The sequence below is a fragment of the Anas acuta genome, chromosome 18, assembly GCF_963932015.1.
Source record: "Anas acuta chromosome 18, bAnaAcu1.1, whole genome shotgun sequence".
Lineage (NCBI taxonomy): Eukaryota > Metazoa > Chordata > Aves > Anseriformes > Anatidae > Anas > Anas acuta.
In genome coordinates, this window is record NC_088996.1 from 2,668,429 (window position 1) to 2,692,023 (window position 23,595).

The following is a 23,595-nucleotide window of genomic DNA, read 5'->3' on the forward strand; positions in this document are numbered from 1 at the left end:
GGAGGGCAGGGGATGTGTCCCCACACTTGGGGAGGACTGGGGGAAGTGGGCTCTTCCTCTCAGCACCGGAAGAACTGAGGTGTGCTTGTGAAGAAAAGGTGCGAGCTCGTCACGTCACATCGCATCACATCCAACCACAAAGCTGGTCACCGCAGGTTGCTGGGGGTACAAAAGGTTCACCCGAGTTCAGAAAGTGAGACGAGTCAATGAATCAAAAAATGCATCGCCCAGTTTCCGTCAGATGCTCTCGGGACAGGATACGGGGCTGGATGGCTCTGATCTGACAGCGCTCGGAAGGAAACGAGTGGCAGGGAGGAGAAATTTCCACTGTACCTGAGGCCGCGGCTGGCCCCGGGGGTTGCGGGGGACCTGGGGGCGGTCGGAAGCGTTTTGCACTGTGCAATCTGCAAGCTGCAAACACCGTCTGCCTGTGGCTGTGAGCCACAGTCCCCAACCAGACTCCAAAAACCCTAAACTCCCTAAAAACCCCTTCCCCGGGGGATCATCAGGCCAGGGATGCCCCAGGATGGAGACAGCCCCGCAGGGGAGGTGAGACCCCCTCCTGAGGGACAGGTGTGAGGTGGCACTCACCCTTTCCAGCTCTTTCACCAAGATCCTGACCAGGATGGAGCTGCTACTGGGATTCTGGTCAATTTTTTTGTGCAATGTCCATCGCAGCATCCCTGAGAAGGAAAAAACAAGAGGTGAGGCTGCCCTGCAGAGCCACGATGGGCAGGGAGCCGCGTGGGGGGGGGAATGGGGTGACCCAGGCACTGCGGCTGCAGAAACCACCACTGGGATCACTCTCACAGCTAACCCAGGCTTCTCCACCCTCTGCTTCATTCAGTGACCCTCTGAAGGGACAAGTCACACCGCTGCCCTCACTCCGGATGCAGCATTGATGTCAAGCACCAGCAAATGCTTGGGAAAGCATCCCAAAAAACCTGGGACTGGGGAGCTGGAGAAAAGCAAGGCATGAAAATGGACTAAATGACATCAAGTCTCTTTTCTGTTCCCTCCCTGCTTGCTTTCACTGCCTGTCCCAGGGATCTGGGGTTCCTGCTGGTCCCAGCACACAGCACCTGAGCCACGGTGTAGCTGCTGACCCCAAGTGCTCGGAGCAAGGACCACAAAGCTTTTCAGCCCTGCAGACTTGTCGAGGCTCATTCCAGACAAAAAAAAAAAAAAAAAAAAAAAACAGATTTAATTAACAGTAAAATATCCTGTGTGCTCCAAGTAAAATCATTTTTTCAAAATCAATTAAGTTCCTTGGGGCTGTAGCAGTCCAATTGCTGGGTCAAGCAGAGTTTTATTCTCCCCTACGGTGACGCAGGGATCTCAGCTGGCTCCCTAGCACGGAGCTGAGCCGTGTGTGGCAAAGCAATAGCCCCACAGGGAGGGACTGGGAAACTCAGGTACCAGCGAGCTGGAAGGGGCTGCAGGGTGAGTTGGTGTCAGAGCAGGGAACAGAGCCCCAGGCTCTGACATTTCGTGTCCTGCCCCAGTGCTGGACCCCTGCCTGAGGTGAGAGTGAGGAACCATGTGGAGGAGGGATGGAAAACACCAGCATTGGTGCATGGAGGCACCAGTAAGTTGGCAAACATTTGGCACCTCTAAGAACAGGTTGGAAGGGGCAGAGGAACCTGAGGTCACCTCGTGTCCCCTGGTGTCATCTGAGAGGGGAACAGAGTGGGGCTGGGACCACGCAGTGCAGTGCACAGGGCGGGTGGCAGCGGTGTTGTCCCCAGGACCTCACCTCGGTCGTGCTGGCAGGAGGGGTGGTGGCCGTCCAGCTCTCGCAGCAGCGTGCGGACACGGCGCAGGATGTCCGACTCCACCTCTGCGGGGACAAAGAGGACGTGAGCAGCCTGGGTGGCACCTCTGGGACACCGGCACCCAGGTCAACCAAGGGGAATGACACTGGTTTGGGTGCACATCTCTCAGGATGGGTATAGCAGCAGGCTTCAGACCTGGCCGAGCCCTGATGGCAACAGGTCAGAGCCCTCCCCAGGGCCACTGGAGCCAGGGGGACAAGTGCCACCCCACGGACCAGTGGCCCATGGAGCCATACCGGGGAGCAAAGCCCTACCGGAGGGACGTGGTGGCACAGACACTCTGCAGGGGACTGCTCTGCACAGGCTCTGCAGAATCCCTCTCCCTCTGCTGAATTACAAAATTGCACATTAAATATACAGGCTAAAGGCAGAAAACCACAGCTTGGCACTGTGCAAGAGCAGAAACACCTCTGCTTTTTGGCAGCACGTGGACTCGGCCTCACCCTCACCCACCACCCGGCTCTCACAGCTTCTCCCAGCCCACAGCTGCCACCCATGGGCCCGGAGCACCCCGAGGCAGGGTCCGAGCCCAGTGACTGCCACCCGCTCTGTGCACGTCAGAGCCGAGCAGCATCCTGCTCTCGTCCAAAAATAAATCTGACAACCTCAGAGCCGATTTGGGGCATGACTCGGCTGTGGGGTGGGGACATGTGATCGGGAGGGAGTTCGTGTGTCAACGCTGGAACATTGCAGCTGTGAAATAAAAGCCAGCCCTGAAGGCACGCTGGGGATCAGCCTGGAGATGCAAGATCCCTTTATTCCACCATGGCCGGGCTGTGTGGCCCCCCTTGCTCTGGGTTCTCTTCCCCCATAACAAAAGGACTTTTGCTGCTTTGTAGTAAGAAACTCTTTATATAGTCAGCTATTCTCAGGTGATGCACTCCTTCCAGCCTACAGGCTGGAGCACCCAGAACATGGCCTGATCCAGGGCAGGACCTCAGGATTCATGGTAACCCCTCTCCTGAGGGAGATGGGTTGGGAGCTACAAGGAGAAAACCCTGGGAGGATCTCACAGCTCAGCCGGAGACTCAGCCACACGGGGGCTGCAAGAGGCATCTCCAGAGAGCCAAAACCTGAGGCTCCCACGGGCAGGGACATGATCCTGCAGCAGATGGGGCAGCTCTGAGCATCTGCCCCCTTGTCCCATGCAGACCCTTACCCCACCTCGGGGCAGGTTTGACGCAAGAACCAGAGATGTTTTTTGTCTCTTCCTATTGCATCTCTCAGCAGCACCAAGTGGCACCCCAGGGCTGCCAGCATCCCTGCCAGCGATGCACAGGAGGGAGGCAGGAGCCTTTAGCCCACCCTAGCATCCTTGCTGCCCCCTCAGCCCCAGCTCCCATGCAGGCAGCATGGCCAGACCGATGACAAGCCACTCGTGCCCTCCCCAAGCCCAGGGCTACGATGACAAGGTTCCAACAAGATGCTGACCGGGGGCACCAGGCACAAGCCCGGGATGAAACTGGACTGGGAAATGCAAACTTTAAAGTATTGGGAACCAATACTGAGCACCACACAGCCCAACAGCCAAAATACCCTATTTACCCAGGGAAGCACACCCCATTAGGGATGTTGGTGCAGGGGATCCATGGAATCCAAACTTCTGCAGAGGAGCACTTACTGCTGTGACTGCAGTCTAGGCTGTGTTAGAAGACAACCACACGTTTGGGTTCAGAATTATTCATCTTGTGCTGCTGAGGCTGTGTGTGTGCATGAGGAAAATCCCATCTTGGCCAGCATACTTCGTGCCATCGTACCCACACAGTACAGTTACAGTGCAGAAGTGTCCTTTGAAATGGGATCTTTCTCATTCTGGAAGTGTTATTTGAGGAAATGTTAAAGTTTTACTTTAGAAATCTGCATTTTCTCTCCTTTTTGTTTTCCCTGCAGTGATTTGGTAAAGCTCCTCCTTTTCACTACTGTGTTCATTGTTTTTGCACTGAGGGATTACACACTGTAATGGACTACATGAAACTTCCCATTCTTTTCATTTCTGTATATTTTTAATGACTACGGGAAGTTTTTCCTGGGCATTGGTATAAATACTGTGTCCTCTTTTTGTAAATCAAAGCAACTGCAGCCGTGATATGCTGAGGCCTCTTGGTGGGGAGCGAAGCGTCAGAACACCCCTTCCAACACAAACATGGGGCACTTTGATCTAAAAATGCTCTCAGCCCACCAGCAACAGCCAGCAGTGGCTTGTAAGTGGAATAAAACATTTCAGTATTGATATACTGATAACAAGATGTGAGATTGCTTTAAAATCTGACTGTGGCTGGTTGCCAGACCTGGTGGCACTCTACAGCAAATCTTTTGGCCATTCCTCGGGTGTTTCATGTCACAATTGCCATTTTCCCATCAGGGTTTAAGTGCAGGGCCCCATGGTATCACTCTGCCCAGCGACAATCAGTCCTCGTTAGATAGCCAGGTATTTACTGGGGGCTGTTGGGGCAGAGGAGGGAAGGGGGTGGGGAAGGATTCGTGCAGCAGCATCACCCACCTGTGCTCTCCATGGCCGGGCCGGGGCTGCAGCAGGGCACGGGCACGGCTGCAACGATGGGTGAATGCACAGCTGCTGCTCACTCTGCTCGGGCATGGCCTCGGGTCCGGTGTCTCGCCTGCAGAACCACAGGACAATGTCAGCTGGGGCAGGCGGCGGGGATGGCAGGAGCACATTGTGAGGCAGAGTCCCGAGGATAAGCCCCAGGTTGGGGGTTCTGGGGCAGAAAGGTTCGTCTCGGAGCTGAACCCACCCGAGTGCTCGGGACCCGCAGCAAGAGGCCCCCGCGGATGGGCATCGCCAGGCAGGGCAGCAGCGGGAGTTCTCTCCTCCCCAGGATTTACGAAGAAATGTTCAGGTTAAATCAAACTGAGCCCAAAATGTGAAGTCCAAAAGGAATAAAAATAAATAAAGAAGAGAAGCTGAACTTCCATGAGGTTTCTAATTTATTGCCTTGATCTGCCATCCCTACCCCATCCCTATCCAGCACCTAGAGAAACAAAACCTGAGGAAAGCCCAGAAGCCAGTTACGCTCCAGAGGGAAGCCAGCCCGGAGCCAGACGGCTTCCCTTGCCATCGAGCATTGTTCTCTCCAAAGAAAGAGGAAAAAGAAAGCAGAGGAGGAAGGAAGGGAGATCTGCCTGTGACACGGCCACCCAGTGCCCAGGGCACAGCAGTGTCCCCACAACCGCCCTCTTCCCACCCATAGGACCCCATCAGTCCTCTGTGCCCCTCCAAGCACAGTCAGACCACCAGCCCACACTCCTGCTCATGTCTTTGCTCTATCTAGGAATCTCTCCATTTAATTTATAGATTTAAGATCTATCTCTGCCCATTTAGGCCCTAAATCTGTACATATCCCCCACCCAGCCCAGCAAGTGTAGCAGGAGATGGACAAACACTTGCAGGAACTCTCCCAGCCACACACAACCCGTGCCCAAGAGCATCCTGCTCTCAGCTGCTCCCAGACGCTCACTAAAAGCTTCCTGAAGAAAGTGAAGCTTTCAGCACCCACCCCAGAGCTGCCGGGACTTTATTTCTGGGGCTGGCTCCAAGCCACCACTGCAGATTTCCACCACCCGCTGGGCAGCTCCCAGCCTCGAGCAACTGAAGGCAGAGAGGACAAGGGAGGGAGTCGCATCTCTGCAGCACGTGGACATCACTGTGGGGATGGACGTGTGGTTTCCTCCGAGACCAACACCCCCGTCTGCAGACCCAGAACATGTGATGGGGCAGGGGGAAAAAACAAAGCCCAGAAAACCATTTCTTTCCTGTGGGTGAGCGGTGGGAATGCCCGCAGGGTTTTCCTTCCTGCGGCACACCCTTAGCACCCAACCTGGTGCCAGCCCCGCGTCCCCATCCCCTGCCACCTCCTGGGACAGCACGGCCAGATCCTGCTGGAGCGGCAGCAAGGGGACGAGGAGGCTGCTGCCCTATTTCAGGGGTGTCGTCGTGCTCAGGGCTTCCTCTTGGCCGCATTTATCTCCTCGATGGCAGTACCATCCCCAGCCACTGGCTTCAGGAGCGAGGGATGCCCTAATCCCTTCCTTGCCCAGCACCACACATCACTGGTGGGCTGGTCGGCACCGTGGCCCTCAAAGGGATATTTCCTGCGGGGAAAAAGTCCCCTCACGGGGCTGGGTGCATGCCAAGCTCTTCAGGGCCAGCAGAGGCGTCTGCCGAAGCGAAAGGCAGGCGGCTGCTAATTGTGTCGGTGGTTTTCCACATCCGCATCCTACCTACCCACACGTGGGAGGGAACCAGCGCACCGGCGCTCGCTTTCCAGATTTAGAAAAGGACTCGGGGTGGTGTGAGCTGCTCCGGGCCCTAGAAACTTTGCTTCTCAGTCGCCTGCTTGCTTAAGAAGTGCTGGCGCTCCTCGCTGTCTGCAAAGACCTGAGATGGGGCCAGCAGCCTGCCTGCCTGCTCCGAGGACTCGAGTCTCCCAAGAAAATTCAATACAAAATTCCCCAAACTACTCCCTGGCATATTCAGAGTCCATCAGGAGGACAAATTTTGTACAAGGCACAAAAGGAGATGGGTAGAAGCAGGCTGGTGAGAAAGGTTGGGGTCAGCCCGGTTCCCCCCTGGGAGGGGAGGTGGGGCTGGAGATGGCAGGAGATAGATGGCAGCAGCCCGCGGGTGGGCACGCTGCCCGCCTCCCCTCCTGGGCTTCACCAGGGCTTCCCTGGCAGCAACAAGCACAAAGCCGAGCCCAGCGGCATGGCGAGGAGGGCTTTAAGCTGCAGGAGGCTGTGCTGCAACCAGGGCTAATTCAGCCTTGTGCAGAGTGCTCTCAGACCACAGCCCGAGCTGTTGCTTGGAGCAGCAGCAGGGAGACACCTCCGTTTGCCTGCACAAAGCAAACACAGCTGACGGGGAATGCCGGAGACGCTGGCCTCCGTAGACACAGTGCACTGGCTCAGCCGTCCTTCAGAAGAGCTTTTGGCTGCCAAAGCCACATCCCTGTTCCCTCAGCCGTGCAGCTGGAGGCTGCTGCCCAGGCTGGTCTGTGCCAGATGGCCACGGCACCGCCGGCTAAGCTCAGTTTGGCAGGGAGCAAAGACCTTCGGACCCCTGGGAAGGAGACGCCAGTGGGGCTGAAGGCCCTGGTGACAGCCACCTCTGTGCCCATCAAGCCCTGATCCACACGTGCTGTGCGCCCTGGTGCTGAGTGGGGAGAGCTGGCACAGCGATGTGTCTGAGATGTGCCGCAGCCCCGCTCTGACCCAGGTCCCCTCTCCCAGGCTGGCCCAACGTCTCACACAGGGACATTCTCAGCCAGGGGGCCCTCAGCAGCAACAGTGCCACATCCCAAGACACAGCAGCACGGCAGATATTTTTTCCATTTCTCAGGAAAAAACACCTGGTGGACTACCTCAAGCCTGCAAGAGACAGGGCCACACACCTTCCAGGAGCCGTGCCCAGAAGGCTGGGAACATACCTCCCACCTCACGCCCGCCCCACATCTTCCCCACTGCGCTGCGAGTGGGGGGACCACACAAGGAAAGAGCATCCCCAACCTCGCTCCGGGCTGCACTCACCTTCCCTTGCGTCCTTCCAGCTCCCAGCGTCACCGCAGGGCACAGGACGGTCCCAGCAGGCTCATGGCGAGGAGGAGGAGGAGGAGGTGGCAATGCAGGCAGGAGCTAGCAGCGAAGCAGCAGTCCTGAGCTCCGGCACCGGCAGCCCACGTTGAACCCTGCCGGGGCTCGCTTCTGCTCTGCGTGCATGTGTCAGAGCCCGCTGCTCACTGGTGACCACAAGCTTTCTACCCCAAAACAGGAAGGGCTCAGAGGCCCCAGCCAGCACACACGATGGTGGGGAGACGAGAGCGGAGCCAAGGGGAAATACGGCAGCGAGGGGCGTAAACGCTGGCCCTGCAAAAGTGTTGGCGAGAGGCAGAAGCTGCTCAGTTCCCTGAACCACACCACTCCTCCGCTTTCTGTCCCCCTCCTCCCCATGCATCTCTTCTTTTCCCTGCAGCAGACACGAGACACATTTCATCCCGTAACTGGTTATTTTGCTGTCTGCCAGCTCAGCAAGACCAGAGGCTTCTCTGCGCTCATCCCACTTCTTTGCAGAGCTGCAGTTCCCTGCTTCCTCTCTGCAATTCTTAAAATACCCAAGGCATCAGCTGTATTTTATTTCTTTTACAGGAAAAAAAAAATAAGAGAAAGGGAACGAAGAAGGGAAGCCACATTCCTCCTTTCGGTTCTCAATAGCCATGAGGCTTTTAGTGATAAAACCTGCGTGACTCCAAAGCCACCTCTCCCAGGAGCTGGGGTAGTTATGGGCAGCATCTGGCTATATTCATGAAAATGAAGAACTTGGCAGTGAACGCGCAATTCACCCCAGAAACACACAGATAAGATCACAGGTTAAAGGTCTTTACGTCTTCCTTTTCTAAGCTACCAGGGTGGCAGAGAAAGCGTGAACAGAGCCTGTTTCTCAGCATCCATCAGCCCACCCTCCACGCACCACTGAGATAGCCCGGGATGGATCGTTTCAGTTATAACATGGGTTAGTGTCCCTGTGAGTGTCAGGACGTGTCACCTATGGTCCCAAAGGGCCCAGGTCCGGGCTCAGCACCATGCTACCTGTGGTGGAGCACCCCCTGCCCACCAGGCTCCTTGCAGCCCTGAGCAGCGAGCCCTGGAGCACAGCGCGGCACAGTCATGGTGCCACCACCAAGGCTGCCAGGGGGTTTTGGAAGAGCTGCCAACATATTGCCAACAAGCACCCAAGTGCCTCCACGAATGACAGGGGAATCTGGCCCAACCAGGACCAGAACTCAACCCCAGGAGGCCACGTCCCACCCTGCAGCAGCCCAGCTCCCCCAGCCCATGCAGCACTGCCTGGGGTGGGGTTGGAAATGCTGCGGCAGACGGATGGAAAAGTGTCCATCCATGTGAGTCGTCTCAGCCCCCACCACACTCAGGGAAGAGGCCATCCCCTGGTGACCTTCCACACGGGTATGCACAAGATCCCCAAAAGACTTGCTGCTCAGACTGTCAAAGGATGGCAGAAATTGCTAAAAACACAACCTCCTAGACTATGGGAAACACAAGACGCAGGAGTGAGGCAGAAATACCTAAAGCCATGGAAGAAAACCCAAAGCCAGGTGGGAAGCTCAGCCGCTCCATCCTGCCCTCACACACGAGCATCCTCCACTGCCCAGCACACCTTGGCTGGGGTCCTGAGCATCACTGCCTGGACACCTGCTGACCATGCCCAGTGCTGGGGGATGTCCCCTCTCCCAGCTTGCCCAAGGACACCAGTGACGAAGCAGGGTAAGCACAGCTCATGCACACACGCTTGCTCTCTCCGAGATATATTTAGTCCCGCTCCAAAGACTGTCTCTCCACGCCTTCTGAAGCCCTGTATTTGGTTACAAACTCACTACACGGGTATGTCTGAGGTTTCCTGTGCCAGTTTATCAGCTTGCAAAGAAAAACCCATGCATTGCCCAGGAGCAGGTTATAGAAAGCTGTTCCCTGGACACGCTCCTCCTCTCCCTTCTCCCCGTCCCACCGCCAGCCACCAGCCCTTCCCAATCCTACAGCAGACACCCCAAAGGAGCCAGAGCAAGGAAGAATCATGCAAATACCATCAGCAGCAGCGAGTGAGCTGTGCTGCACAGGGGCGTCCTGAAAGGAGAAACAGCAGGTGCGGAGCTGGGGGGGAGGCACGGGATCACCCGCGGCACAGTGCCATGCGGTGGCAGACGTCCTGCGGGGCAGAGCAGCACCCGCCACCCCTCACACTGCCCTCCCCCTGCTCCCCGCAGGTGGCTCCAGGCCAGCTCGCTTATGGAAGCAGCACCTCCAAAAGTCTAACGTTACACAGCACTCGCACTGGGGCGGCTCCCAGCCCGCGTTTCCTTCCAGCTCTGGCGAGAGCGGCTGGAGCAGGAGGATCGAACGTGAGCCAAAGGCGGTTTTCTCCTGCGGGAGCTGGAGGCAGCTCCGAGCGGGACGTTTACCCCAAGGCGACCTGCCCGTTTGACATCACATCCCCTGGGCTGCTCAGAGTGTGGCTGACAGCCCCAAAATGCCGTGTAATTGCTCCTCTGGGAACCCAGGGTCACCACCGACACCGGGACAACCCGATGCCACGGCAAGAGCTCCCAGTGCTGTCCATCAGAGCAGCTCTGCCCTCCTGGTTGTGCCCTCCTCTTAGACCATGTCCACCTGCCAGGGGAGTGGCTGCTTTTAGCAGCCAAATCCAGCCTGCACCCACTTACCATCTGGGTAACAACAGCTCCAGGCCCCACCAAGGACCTGACCTATGGCCAAGGATGAACACCGAGGGCAAGCTCCATTTCACCTTACACCAACCACCTGAGCGCTATGTGCCACATTTAAAATGCAAACTAAGCCAAACTCTCATTATGAAACTTAAAAAAAAAAAACACATAAAAATCACCTGGGAGAGTCTGTTGAGGAGCCTTATTTCTGTCCCCACTCAAACAGGCTGCTGGGGCGGAGGAGACCTGCAGAAGAAGCAGGGGGACCACGCACGATGCCTTCCAGACCCATTTTCAGTTTCTGCTCCAAAACCTGGCAGAGCTTGTGGTTTCAGACGGCTCTGATACGAAACCAGATGCTCTCCCTCGGGCTCTCCCTGCCAAGGAAAGACGTCTCGAGCTCAGCCTCTGCTTTCCAGCAACTCTGTGCTGCACCAGTTCCTTGCCGGCTGCTCCGGCAGGCGCGTCCCTGCCAGGAGGCTCACGCCCGCGGAGCGAGGGCGTGAGAGGGACGCTCTTCAGTAACAAAACACTTTCACAGCCCACACCACTGCGGATATTCATCTGCCCGTCAGGATGAAACGAGCCCCAAGTCCCTTTGCTAAAGCTGGCGTGGAAGTGGAGCGGCTTCCTGGACACTAACGGCTCTTTGGAGACTTCCTCGCCAACGTCACGTTTCATTCTTTCTAAGGGAAGAAACGAGTTTTCCGGAAGCATCAGCTTTTTAGATTTAGCATCTCTCTTTCCATTCCCGGAGTCGGCTTTGGAAAAACAATCGGAGGGAAAAAATAAACGCTTTCTGAAAACCGCTGCCAGGTTTGCTCGCACAAACAGCCCAGGCAAGTGCTGTCAGCCTGAGGGGGAAATCAAATACACGGCACAGTCCCTTTACCCTACAGACACGCTGTATCACCAGCTGGGATAAAGCAGCTGCATGTTGACAGCAAATCCTTGCTAAAGATTTGCTAAGACCCCTTACTAAGGCATCTGGGGCTTTAGCAGCAGTTTCAGGGCACATTCAGCATCCTGTGGTGCAGCACAAGCAGCTGCTGGGGCTGCAGGAGGGTGGAATGGTTGCATGGGGCTTTGGGGGGCCACCAGGACAGGGTGACCAGAGCCAGAGTGACACCAGCATGGTGGGGACGGCACCTTTGCCCCGTGTCAGTGGAGGACAGGGCTATGGGGTGCTTTTGGCATTGCCCTGGCAGCGGGAAACAGCCTCCTGCCACAGGGCTGACATCGAGAGCAAGGAAGGGTCAAGCATATAATGAGGAACCATGAGGGCAAGCCCACCAACGAGGTTTAATTATGGTACATAATTAACTGGTACATCCAACAGCAGAACCCCCTGCTTTCTGCAGGACCATGAACCACTCCAGACTGAACAACCCAAACCCATGGGGCACAGCTCACTCACAGCAGCAGCTCCCTTGGAGAGCTTCTGCCCAAACCACGTTTGATGGACGGTGCTGTCTTCAAGGCATGTCACACCTCAAAATAGAACAACGTGACTCAGCCAACACGGCATCTGCCTTCAGCACAGCCATTAGCACCAGCAAAACTCAAAAACCAAGAAAGTAACTGGAAGAAAGTCCTGAGAGCCCCCGCTTCTGGGTAGGTGACGTGGTCAGCATTGGTAAGGCTGAGCACAACCAAGCCAAGAGGCTCCTTGGGCCAGCTCCCTCCAAAAGAGAAGAGCAGCTGTCATCTCTTGTGACAATCAGAGCTCCTCTATGTCAAATCCCTCCAAGGCTGGGCACACAGGACTGCTGGGGAGGGATGCTGCTGCAGCCCCCATCCCAACAGCCGGTTGGATGTCCTGGGGTGAAAGCACAATCCCAGATGAAGTTTATAGCAGCCCAAAAACACTTAATGTTAGGATAGCCCTGTGCCAGCCCCTGGAGGCCCAGCACCTCAGGGCTGGAGGCAGGGGCTGCAGGGCAGAGCCCTGTGAAGCAGCGAGCCCAGGTCTCACCAGGACAGCCCAGAGACTTTGGGGCACCAAGCTCTTTCCTCCGATCAAACCTGGGAGAAAGCTGCATAGTTAGAACAGATTCATGCCATATATTTCCCCAGACTGACAAGTATTTTCTACCATTGTGGATGTAGGACATGCCTCTGGATGCTCAGCTGTAAGGCTGAATAATGTCCCGTGGATTTGGGCCATCCACAGAGGAACTTGGATACTGGTTGAGAGTCTTGGAAGCCACACACTTATTGCAGGACCAGAGCACCAGACGCACCCATGGAAAAGCTTGTGCAAGTCTCAGAGGTGATCAATCAGCCCTCGATGCTCAGAGAAAATTGTTTCCTTCAGGTGTAGCCAAGGGGCACAAAAGAAACGTGGCCACTGGGCTGGACAGACACCCAGCGAGCTCCCCTGGGAGGGCAACAGCATCTCCAGGAGGCCGCTCAGGCCTGGTGCCTCACAGGCAGCCAAAGGATGCTGCCAGAGGATGCAGAGGAAGAGCTAAAACCTGCCTCATGTACGCAGCTCACTCATCTGCTTTGTTTTAGAAACCCAAGCCCCCAGCACTTCACTTTTTAGTTTCCTTTCCAGCCGGGGCTGCTGCGCTCTCCGCGTTATCGCCGCTGCCATCGCCGTGTATTGCCGTGTCACCGCCGCAGCGCTCGGGGCCCCCAGGGGAGGGCTGAGGCAGTGGGCCAAGGACAGGGGCAGGCGGGCGGCCACACGACTGCACGAACGGCCAGCACGGGTGTGAGCCACCCGCAAGCAGCAGCCGGAGCGCGGCCACCAGCGGGTGACAGCCGGGAGCAGCTCCGGTCCTCGCAACTGGGAGGGAGCCGTTTCGCACAGAGCAAAATGAATAAGCATGAGCTAGCGCTGAAACGGCCCCAGATCGGTGATGTAAGCTGCTCCATCTGGGCTGAGCAGCTGCCAGGAGGGTGTATGGGGGGCTCGGATGAGTGCCGGAGCAAGAGCACCACCAGCACCAAGCCCACCCAGGACCGTCCCAGGGTGCCGGCAGCCTCAGGGGACAGGCTCCAGGGCAAACGCTGCCTCCCAGCAGGATCACGCTGGCTGGCAGGGCGAGCTTGCACAAATCCTCCTTTCCTGCAGATAAGCAGCAGGTTCCCCTTCTCCAGCACCATCAGTGCCCCCCTCCCCTTGCTTGCCCCAGGCAAGAAAACCACACCAGCTCTGTTCAATCGCTTCCCAGGGTCTTCCAGGGAAGATGCGGGGGGTGCAGCGTTCACACACACACACACATGCACGCACGCTTCCAACCTCTGACATACACACTGCTGCCCAGTAAAAGCACGGCACAGCAGACCTCAGGGAGCAGCAGAGCAGCGGGGGTCTCCCAGAGGAGCAGCAGAGGGACAGGGCAGGAGGGCGAGCGCAGCATTTCGTGCACGCAGAGCCACCCGATGCTCTCCATCCAGACCCTACCTGCTTGGTGGGGCAGGCAGCGGGAGCATCAGGCGTGCACCCGGGGTCGCATCCAGCACGGAGGGGCACAGCAGGGTCCGGGGGCAGCCATCGGGGGCTCCGCTCTGCCCAGCGGGTGCAGGGGCAGCGCCGGGGCGGCTGCACGCTTCAAAGTCTGCAAAGTGAAAAGGGAAGCGCTGGAGTTATTTCAAGACAACTTCCTCTTTCAGACAGAAGCCCCTTAATGAGAAAGCTGTCACCGCGTGCGTCGCGCTCACCCAGCACTCTCTGGACGTGCAGGAGCGGGTGGAAGAGGGCTCCAGCCCTGCCCTGCCCTAATCCCCAAAAACCAGCCGTGCAGGTCGGGCTGCTGGGGCGCAGCCCAGCCAGGGCTCAGGCCTCCTGGCGTGGAGGCTGCCGCCTCCCAGCCCGGGCAGCGAGAGTGCCTGACGCTGCACACCCCGTGCCGGGAAATAAACAGGGTTGCTACAGAGACAAGGAGGAGTCTGTCCAAGCGGGAGGCTTTTCCAGCTCCAGCACGAAGTTTTGTGCCCCTGCCAGCTCTTGCAGCCAGGAGCACGCCGTGCACATCTGCTTTTTGCACAAAGCCCCCGCCATGGGGACGGCTGCCCCCAGCAGCCCCTGGCTGCCCGGTGCCAGCACGAGGACACGGACGGGGCAGGGGACACCCAGCCCCTCCGAGGAAGGGGTCACGGGGAAATTCGTCATTGCGTTGGCAGCGTCCTCGGCCAGAGCAGGTCTGGTTGTGCTCAGCGGGGCGTCACGTTGTCACCACTCGTGACTCGGTGGCGGGGCTGCAGCAGCTGAGCCGAGCCGAAATGGGGCCGTGCAGGGGGGGGGAGGCCCCAGGTGAGGCTGCTGGGGGCTGCTGCAGGGCCCCAGGCTCTGCTAGGACCACGGCCCATTTGCACATTTGCATCAGCTCAACTGGGGAAAGCCTCAACAAGGGCTGCCCCCGTTCATGTCTGGGGCCCAGCTAATGAGTTCAGCCCCCAAGTGTCACCTGCAGCGATGCTTGAGGCCCTGAGTTTCTTTGGGGTAAGGGCTTCGGGTGGGGGAACGTGCTGCGAGAGGGAGCGTGGGAACAGCAGCCAACACCGTATCACTTCCCATCTTCTTTTACATGAGAAAAAGCATTAGGTACAGTTACATACCTGGGCCCCTGGTTTAAAAATAACCTACTTCCTTCCTGGCCTGGAGGGAAAGGCAGGAGGTGGCCGTTCGGCTGGCTGTCGGCGCGATTTGCTTCCAGTCCCCACTGGTCACTCTGGTGCCAAGGCATTCCCGCAGCAGGGGCTCGCCGCCCCACACGACCCCACAGGCAGGAAGACTCCAGGGAGGCAGCAGCCACACGCAGCACTGGGTGATAGCACCCACATCTCCCCTCTCTTGACTTCATCCACACTCGCTCCCATTGATGAAGGACCCTCGGACGTGTCCTGGTGGCCGTGGCAGGGGCAGTGCCAGCGGCCCCATGGGCAGCACAGCAATGACATGTGCATGTGGGGTCCTGTTTGCAAAGGGTTTTCCCTACTAGGATCAGGATGAGCTTCCTCAGCATGCCATGGCTGAGGTTTGGGCAGTGCTGTTCAATAGCTTATTTTCCCATGCCTGTCTCTGTGTCCTGACACCACATGGCATCTGTCCTCCAGCAGGAGGTCCCCAGCGTGCAGGAACCCCTACTGCAGGCAGAGGTGTCCATACAAAAAATGTTTCCATGCAAATTGCAAAGCAAAGAGAGGGTTGAAGCCAGCACACTGACACCACGATGGGATTAGCCCCATGCAGTATCACAGGAGGGGCAAAGGCTGGCACCGGGTTCCTTGCACCCCTTCCTTGGATGTGCTCCTGCTTTGGTGATGCTCCACAGGCACCTTTCAAGGCCAGGATCTCCCATTGCTGCTGGACATTTTCACCCCTTCCCTCCCAGCCAGCCTCTGAAGGACCCAAACCTTCAGCCCTGACGTATTTTCATTGCTGTCAGACCCTCTCTCACCACACAGCTACAGCAGACGGATGCCATGAGCTTGGCTTTCCCCTTGCCCCGTTTCTGCCGTGCACACCAAGCAGCCTCCTCAATGTCATCATCACTGGGATCCCAACCCAAAATTCATTTAGCTCAAAAAACAAAACAAACAAACAAGCAAAAAAAAAGAGGAAACAACCAAAAGAAGGAGTGAGAGAAGAGAGAAAACTTCTTGTGTGGCAAACAGCACAGACCCACTACAAAACAGCTGTTAGTCCCACAACACCATCCTTGGGGATTTACAGGCGTTGTAGGAGCACCACAAAGGGCCGTGCCTGTACAGTTCTGTGCATGCTTGGGATACAAAATGCCTTCTGAATCCCTGAATCCTCCTTTTGTAGACGAAATCTTTCCAGCTAAAACAAATACAAAGAGCTCACCTGAAGCGCTAATTCAAAAGGGGTTTTCCAGCCCGGAGGGGAACTTGCTGCCCAGCCTGGGGCTTTCCTGCTGGGGGAACAGCACACAGCCTGCTTCTCTTGCGCTGGGACAGCCGCCAACACATGAAACCATGCCAGCAACAGCAGCTCGCTGCCGGCGGGCACGGTGCTGCACAGCCCGGGGGCACGGTGCTGCACAGCGGGCACGGTGCTGCACACCCAGGGGGCACGGTGCTGCACACCCAGGGCACGGTGCTGCACACCCACCGGGCCGTGACACACTGGTGGGACCCTCTCCGTGCCGGCCGTCGCGCTCCGGTGCTTGCAGCTGCAGCTGGGCCCTGCGCCCACCTCCAGCAGCGGTGCTGGGGCTGCTGGGGATGGAGCCACTTCTCCTCCCTGTTGCTGTCTGGTTCCCATCTCGGTTCCTGCTTCACACCCAGTTTAAGCACAAAGCAGCTTCCCTGGTCAAATGGGAGCTCTGGGCACCTCTCCTCCTGCCCTGCTTTCTATTCAGGGACAGCTTAGTTTTCCCCACTTTAATTTTCTATCATTATGTGGCTGCTATAATAACAGACCTAGAGAGCCAACTGGGTTTCTGAGGGAAGCAAAGGTATTTGCACAAAGAAAAGGACGCTGTCTGAGCACTGCTCCTCCCAAACCACCCAGCCTGCAGGGAAAGCTCCACTGGCAGATGTCCGAATCACCAACGCTTTAGTCAAGAGATGCTTTTCTTCCAGTTTATAAGGGAGCAAGTCACAGACCAACTGATACGTTCTTGTAATGTCTCTGTTTTTCAGCCTGATTCTGATTTTCCTCTCTCTTTAACAAATAATGAGGATAGGTATTTGGGGACAGGGGAAGCCAAGCAAACTGCCAGTTTTGTGGTCCTTACCTTGCCTTTTTGATTTGTCCAAACTAAGTCATCTTCAACACCTTTTTTTTTTTTCTTTTTAGGTCTTGAAAAAGTCCGTGGTAAGAAAACAGAAGCAAGTACAAGACAATAATGAACCATGGACTTTTCACGTCAGAGCAGCCTCATGGCATACCCTGCAAGGGTAGAAACTGCCTTATCTGATAAAGATAATAGCAACAGGAGAGACAACTGCTCACCTACAGGTTAATTATGGGTTTGAAAGTCCAAGCAAAATGATTGTGATAAGCTTGAGCAGGCAGCTGATAAGAAATCAGCAAGCTTTTCCTTTCCATCTCACCATGCAACGTGTTGGGCATGCACCCAGCGGTGCCAGCGATGGAGAAGCCAGCGATGGTAAAAGCCACTGTTTGTGAGCAGGACGTTTTGAGGAGGAGATGGGCTGGGTGCACAGCCAGTGACTGCCTGTTTTGTGGAAGAGATCAGCTGCTTGAAACCACACGGGATAGTTTTTTGTCCAGATCTTAAGTGCTGCGTGCCCACAAGCCAAGGGCTGTACATTTCCGCTGCCCACACTTCCCAGCAGATTCTTCCCAGAAATTACAGCTCTCCTGGGGGTGCCAAGGTGACAGTTCTGGAACAAGATCAAATCCTCGAGCTTGTCAGCTCTGCCAGCGATAGCATGCAGCAGGAAATAGTGCTTTTTAATCACAGCCACTCTGTTCCAATTCACTCAGCGAGCTGATAAGCCAGGCAGCAGCACTGCTCTTACAGCGGTGTTTAAGGCAGCACGAGCAGGGCTTTCGAAACACCGCTGCAGCTTCCAGCCCACTGGGTGAGGCAGAGAAGGGGGCAGGTTATTGCTTAACCCCAGGTCAGGCCCCAGAAGCCATCCAGCACCAATGCCCACGCGAGCACAAGGAGCAGCTCTGCCTGCTCACCCTGCCTGGCCTGAGCAATCCTGGCAATCCCCACGGCCCTCTCCAGCTGGGTCTGAACATCACATCTTGCCTCGGAGACCACCGTGTCCATCAGTTGGCAGCTCTTGGAGGAAGGAGGGTGGGCACGGCTGCTTCATGCCTGCGGTGCTCCTCTGGCCAAGCCTGGTGGCCTTTCACGCCCTGGGGGGACCCAGCAGCTCGGAGCCAGCCCGTGACCTTCCCAGCAGAACCACCACCTCCCCAGCCACACCAGTGTAGGTGCCACTCTTGCCCCAAGGAGAAACTTGGTGCTTGTCTCCATTGAACAGCATCCTATGGGTAGGTAAAAAATAAAATAATAAAAAAAAAAATGGTGTCAGCTCAGTTCACTTTAAATCATGATTCTCCAGTGCAGTCACCATCCTCCTCTGCTCAGCCTCACCTAGGAGGATAACTTGGATGTTTTCTGCTCCTTCTCATCAATGATCACACCAGAAAGCCACAGAGGTGGCACAAGCCCTGTGCCTCCATCCTCTGTCCCCCAGCCTGGCAATGACACCTTGCTCAGGCCGTGGGCACCACTCTCCCACCCAGCCTGAGGTGGCTGCACCAGGTCTGTGTTTTCCTGGCTCCCTTACAGGCAGCACCACCAATCCCTCATTTCCCTTTGTTCCCAGGTCTGTGCAAAAAGTTGCTGTGTTTGCGTTGACATTTTCCCAGCAGGTGAATTAAGGTGAAAGCTCTCCAGCTCCTTTCCCCCTGGTGAAGTTGGTCCTTCACTTGTCCTCCAGTCTCAACCTCCTTTATTCCCCACCCATTCCTGAAAGTCCCCACAAGAGGGATCCCGTGGCTCATTCCGAAAACACCTGAGCAGGAATTTCTTCATCTCAGGTGATTGACAGCACTTAGCCCACCTGGGTGCACTTAGCCCTGCAGCTGACAGTCATACAGAAGCCTGCAGCTCCCAGCTGGGCTCCTCACAACTCATACCAAAACAGCTTTGGCACTTCCAACATCCCCCTTCCGACACCTTTCAACATCCCGTGTCTGCTGTTTCTCTCCTGCTTGCCTTGTCCTTCCTTCTCATGGCAGGTGAGCAAGGAGCTTGATGAATGGGTCCAGCACTGCACATCCTCTTTCCTCCACAGTGGGATCATCTGCACTTGTAGGGTGGGGAAAGGGGTATTGTCCTCTCGGGTGAGATATGGGGAGACCTGCTGGTGTCACCTGATGGGAGCGAGGGATCGCTGGCACCATCAGACACAGAAAGGTGCTGCCTGCAGAAGTAAAAGTGCATGCTGATAGCACCTGCTCTCTCCTAATTTTGTGGTCCTGAAGGATTTCCCCACTGGAGTCCCCTTGCTGGCACCGACACATCTCTGTTGGGTCAGCCTCTGCTTCACAGCCCCGTCCAGCGTTTCTTATACAGGGACACCACAATGAGCAATGCCAGATTTGTCTGATGTGCATTACAACATGACAAACTACTTTGTTGATTTCTTTTTTCTCTTCCCATCTCCTCACTGTCAGGCACCTTCTTCCTATTGCCCATCACTTTGGGGATTTTATATATTGGAGCTTTTTAAAGCCAGGGATGGAGAGCTCTGGAAAGAAAGATGGGCAAAAACCACAGAGGTGAAATGAAAAAACATCACAAATGAAGCTTTGAAATTCCCGAGGGGGGAAAAAAAAAAAAAAAGATAATTGAAAATAATAATAATAATAATTATTATTATTAATTATTATTATTAATTATTATTATTATTATTATTATTATTTGGGAGGAATAGCTGAAGCTCCTCTTTCTAGCACTCCACAGTGCCTCTATTTGGAGGTCATGTCCCAGTTCCTCAGTCCCCTCCAGCTGCTGGCAGCCCAAATTCACCTTCCCCTCGGCCATGGGAACAATGCAGCACCCTCGGGATGTGGCAGCTCCTGCAGGGTAGCCCCCGGGGGCAGTGGGTGCCTCAGGGTGAACGCAGCCCCCCATCCTCACCCCGCTGTGGGGGGAGCTGCGTGCACCGGGGCAAAACGTTCACGGTCGGGGGCTGCACGTGTTGGCATGGCCTGGCTGGGGGCAGAGCAACAGGCTGCAGAGGTTTTGTTTTGCTTTGTTTTTCACATGCCTACTGAAAGAGAAACTCTGCAGTGAGAGCATGTGTGTGCACGTGCAGCTCCCTGCTCTGCACGGCCATAAGTCAACACCCAAACCCTGCCCGTGTTGCCCTGTTGCTGTACTTAGTAACACGCTCAGGCAGGGTGGATCTCTTAAAGTAAGAAAGATTCACGCTACACACAGACCCACACACATCTAAACTTTCTTTTTTTAACCATACAAAGCACGTAGACATTTTACAAATCTGCGGTGGGTGGGTGAACTCCCACCCACCTGCCCACATCTGTGCTGGATGTGTCGTTTATATCACAGCAGATATATCATACCCGTACGGACGTACACGCAGGTCGAGCGCGTGTGTGTTACGGCAGTGATGCATCGATAGGCAGAGATAAGCAGTACAGCTATGAGGATTTCCTGGCACGGTTGCATGCACCAGGGGTATTGGAAGCCGTTGTGGTGACTAACACGGCTCGGCGCATGCTAACCGGAGCCCCACCGCTTGCACATTCAGACACACCAGTCATACTGGGAGCATTCAGAAAGCATCTCTCCCACTGTCTTAAACTATTTGTAAACACATCCTAACAGAAAACGAGAAAGACAGAAGTGTCACAGCCTGCTTTTCGCCATGGTTTATGGTCACCGACCAGCAGCCGTTACCCACGCCCACTCTGCCCGTCAGCACGGAGCATCAGTTACGGGCTGCAGGCGCCCTGTGGCCACCCGCCTCCAGCACAGCTCCAGCCACACATCCGCATGGCCACCAAGCTCCGTGCTGGAGAACGGGGGGACGGAGGGCAGCGATGGCCCTCCCTGATCCTCCAACCCCAATGGCCATGGGAAGGGGGACACCACCGCTCAGCCCGGCCACCATGGTCAAGCTGGAAGGGGACTGGGGGCACCAGTTGGCTCCAGTCCCCAGCACACAGCCCAGCGGGCTGCTCACTCACTGCAATGGAGGTCATTGATCCTGAGCTCCCCAGGAGTAGAGGACAGCATGGGAAGGCTGCGGGAGGGCTTCAGCTTGGTCACACAAAAGCAGTCATGCGTTTACTGATGGCTATCAGGAACGAGTAGAGTTGAGGTAAAAGCCAGACGTCTCCACCCAGGCACTGTTCCTCACCAAAGCATCTTTAATTGAGCAGTTCTGCTCAGGACAAGTGCCTCTCCTGCACTTCCTTCAGTGAGGAAGCAAAGCCAGCAGCACAAACACCAGCGTCCCTCCAGTTTCTGAAGGCTTCACCCTTCCCTGTCTGGGCAGTCTTTGGCCTGAGGGACCGGCACAACTACTGGAAGCGCCTCAGTTGCACACAGGCTCGAGCTGTATGATAAGCACAGATGGCTCCTGCTGGGCAGAAGCTGGCTTCCCACTAAAGATTAGCACATCCGTCCTTTTGTGATGGCTGTGAAGTTAAACAGAGGAGGAATCTCTGCCATGGCTCCATCTCTCCTGTACCCAGATTGTTCCTGCCCCTTCCATTGTGCCCCATCTCAGAGCCACACACCTCTTGGCCACCCAGGCTGCAGCAGGGAGGGGTCCTGATGGTGCTCATAGCATGCAGAGACAGGACACGTCCCTTCCTTTGTCCCTTGCCCAATCTCCTGGGGACTGGCTTCTGGAGACTCGGCAAAGCTGGAGCTACCCCATTGCTTCCTGCCGATGGAAGCGCCCAGTGCACTGTTAAAACTACCCATAAAAGAGCAGCAAAAATTTAAACACCTTTAGGATGACATTTCAGATGGGCTCCTGGGCAGGAAAACTCTCACTGGGCTGAACTTTTTACAGTTTCTTCTAGGAGCCTCTCACAAGAGTGTCCTGTTCTCAGGTGGTTTAACCTGGCCCACGGTTGACAGTAAGTCAACACAGAAACCAACAACAGGAAAAAACACACCATTATACAGGAAAAGCCGCAGTGATTCAGGGTCTTGTTCTTTCCCATGAGTCAGCAACTGGCCGGTGCCTATGGGTGCAGAGGAGCAGCGCCCCATGGCCCACTCCTGGGAGATGGGGCAGAGCCCACGGTCAGTAGAGGTCTCCCAGTAGACGTGAGAGCAGAGAACCCAGAGCCCTGGGACTCCTGACAGATCCATCTGCTGGTTTCTGATTACAGGAGTGATGTTTCAGCCTGCAGGCCACAGATCCCTCCTTAAAGGTGCTGCAGCCATCAGGGTATGGGCAAGGTGTGCTGAGCCCACTCACGTCTCAGCAGCAATGACAATGTTTGTGCAACCTCCCAGGGTGCACACTCCCCAGCCGCGCCAGGCCTGGACCTTTCCGTGAGCCTTTCAGCTTCCTAAGCCAACAGGAGACTGATTCAGCAAGAAGTGAATTCTTTCATCCATGGGGTGATCAGACACAAGCACTGACGCAGAAGAGGGGACACATCCAGAAGCAGGACCCGTCCTGGTGAGCACGGAGGGGGTCGGAGCGGCCCTGCCCGTGCTCCTCTCCACATGTGGAAACGCCAGCTAAACACGCTGCATTGCACTGGCCCATTGCTGCCCAGAAGATTTCATACCCTCAGACCCTGCTTGGGTTAACCAAGGGCTGGGTGAGCACCACAAAATATTCTTCATGCTTGTTTTGATTTGGATTTCAGTCCTGAGACGTGTTTGCTCTGGCTGCAACCCTTCGGCCTTCATGGGGCTTTCTGCGAGGGCTGCGGCAGAGGTGTGTGCAGAGAGGAGAGGGGACTACGGGGGCACAGAGGTGAACACTGGTTGAAGAAGGGTGTGGGACTGGCACAGAAAAGCCCACCCCATTCCTCACACTGTCAGCGCTGACCGGCACAGGCCCACAGGCCAATGTAGGACGTGTGCTGCACCTGAACGTATGGCTCATTGTGCAGCTTTCCATTGCCAGCACACTGTTACTCTTCTCAAGTAAATTTTCCCTGCCAGGAAAACTGTTCCTTGTACAGGCACAGGGAGCCTTGTTAACTTTTAATTGATCATTAATTAGCATAATAAGATAAGGACACTGGAGCAGCAGGCATCAGCAGGAGAGATAAACAGCCTCCTGCAGCCACCAGCACTTCGCTCGCCCACCTTTGCTCTTGCTAGTCCTGAGCAAAGGTCTGTCCCGAGGCAAACAGGGAGTCAGTCACTGGCAGTGGCCAAAGTCCTTCAGAAATGAGTGAAATTTGCAGAAAGCTTCCAAACTGTTCTACTTCACAAGTGCCTGAAAGCACAAAGCTGAATCACGAGCACTAGAAACCACCTGCTCTGCCAGCACAGGAGCTCGCAGCCCCAGAAGGGAACCAGGGCAGGGAGCTTGGCAGAAGACATGCCCTGGATTTTCTTTGTCTTCTCCTTTTTCCTCTTAAAAGTTGCTGAATTATCTCAAGAAACCCAGGTCAGGCAGACCCTCCCGCTGCCCAGGACTGTCCCAGTGGAGGATGAAGCCAGCCCTCACAAGAGGCTCAGGTGGCAGCGAGCCCAGCTTGGGGTGCAGGGCTGAGGGTAACTCGAGATGCAGGAGGGGACAGCGCTGCTGGGGCTGTGACCTCTACCGGAGGAGACAGCCTGGGCACGTTTATCCTCCTCCCCCCTCCCCTCCCTAATGGCATGCAAGGACAGAGCTGCCAGGAAGCCTGACTCTGCTCTCTGCTATTTCTCCTCCTTACAGCTGAGAGAGCAGGCGAGCACCTCTGAAATACCTCCTTGTAAAAGAGCCCTTAGAAACATCCCAGTTCAGACCCCACCACCCAAGTCCCAAGGTCCCTGTGGGTTTCCTCATCCCGTGTCACCCCCCAGCTGCTGGCCTCATGCCGGGGG

General features: G+C 55.9%; 1 protein-coding gene across 6 annotated transcripts in view; it reads right to left on the bottom strand.

Moving 5' to 3' along the window:
- PIK3R6 (phosphoinositide-3-kinase regulatory subunit 6) overlaps positions 1–18,527 on the bottom strand; it is a 34,059-nt gene extending 15,532 nt beyond the window's left edge. Inside the window, exons 1-7 of one of the 6 annotated variants that reach the window (XM_068654860.1) lie at positions 18,142–18,527; positions 15,906–18,032; positions 13,500–13,653; positions 7,380–7,715; positions 4,336–4,453; positions 1,757–1,840; positions 592–683 (exon numbers count right to left, since the gene is read on the bottom strand). In XM_068654860.1, the coding sequence (XP_068510961.1) occupies positions 592–683; positions 1,757–1,840; positions 4,336–4,348 (189 nt within the window). In that variant the 5' untranslated portion in view covers positions 4,349–4,453; positions 7,380–7,715; positions 13,500–13,653; positions 15,906–18,032; positions 18,142–18,527. Of the gene's footprint in view, positions 1–591; positions 684–1,756; positions 1,841–4,335; positions 4,454–7,379; positions 7,716–9,445; positions 10,226–10,263; positions 10,462–13,499; positions 13,654–13,756; positions 14,117–15,905; positions 18,033–18,141 lie in introns of those variants that run through there. The other 5 variants (XM_068654861.1, XM_068654859.1, XM_068654865.1 and 2 more) reach the window with 5 other exon arrangements.
- Positions 18,528–23,595: the final 5,068 nt, after the last annotated feature.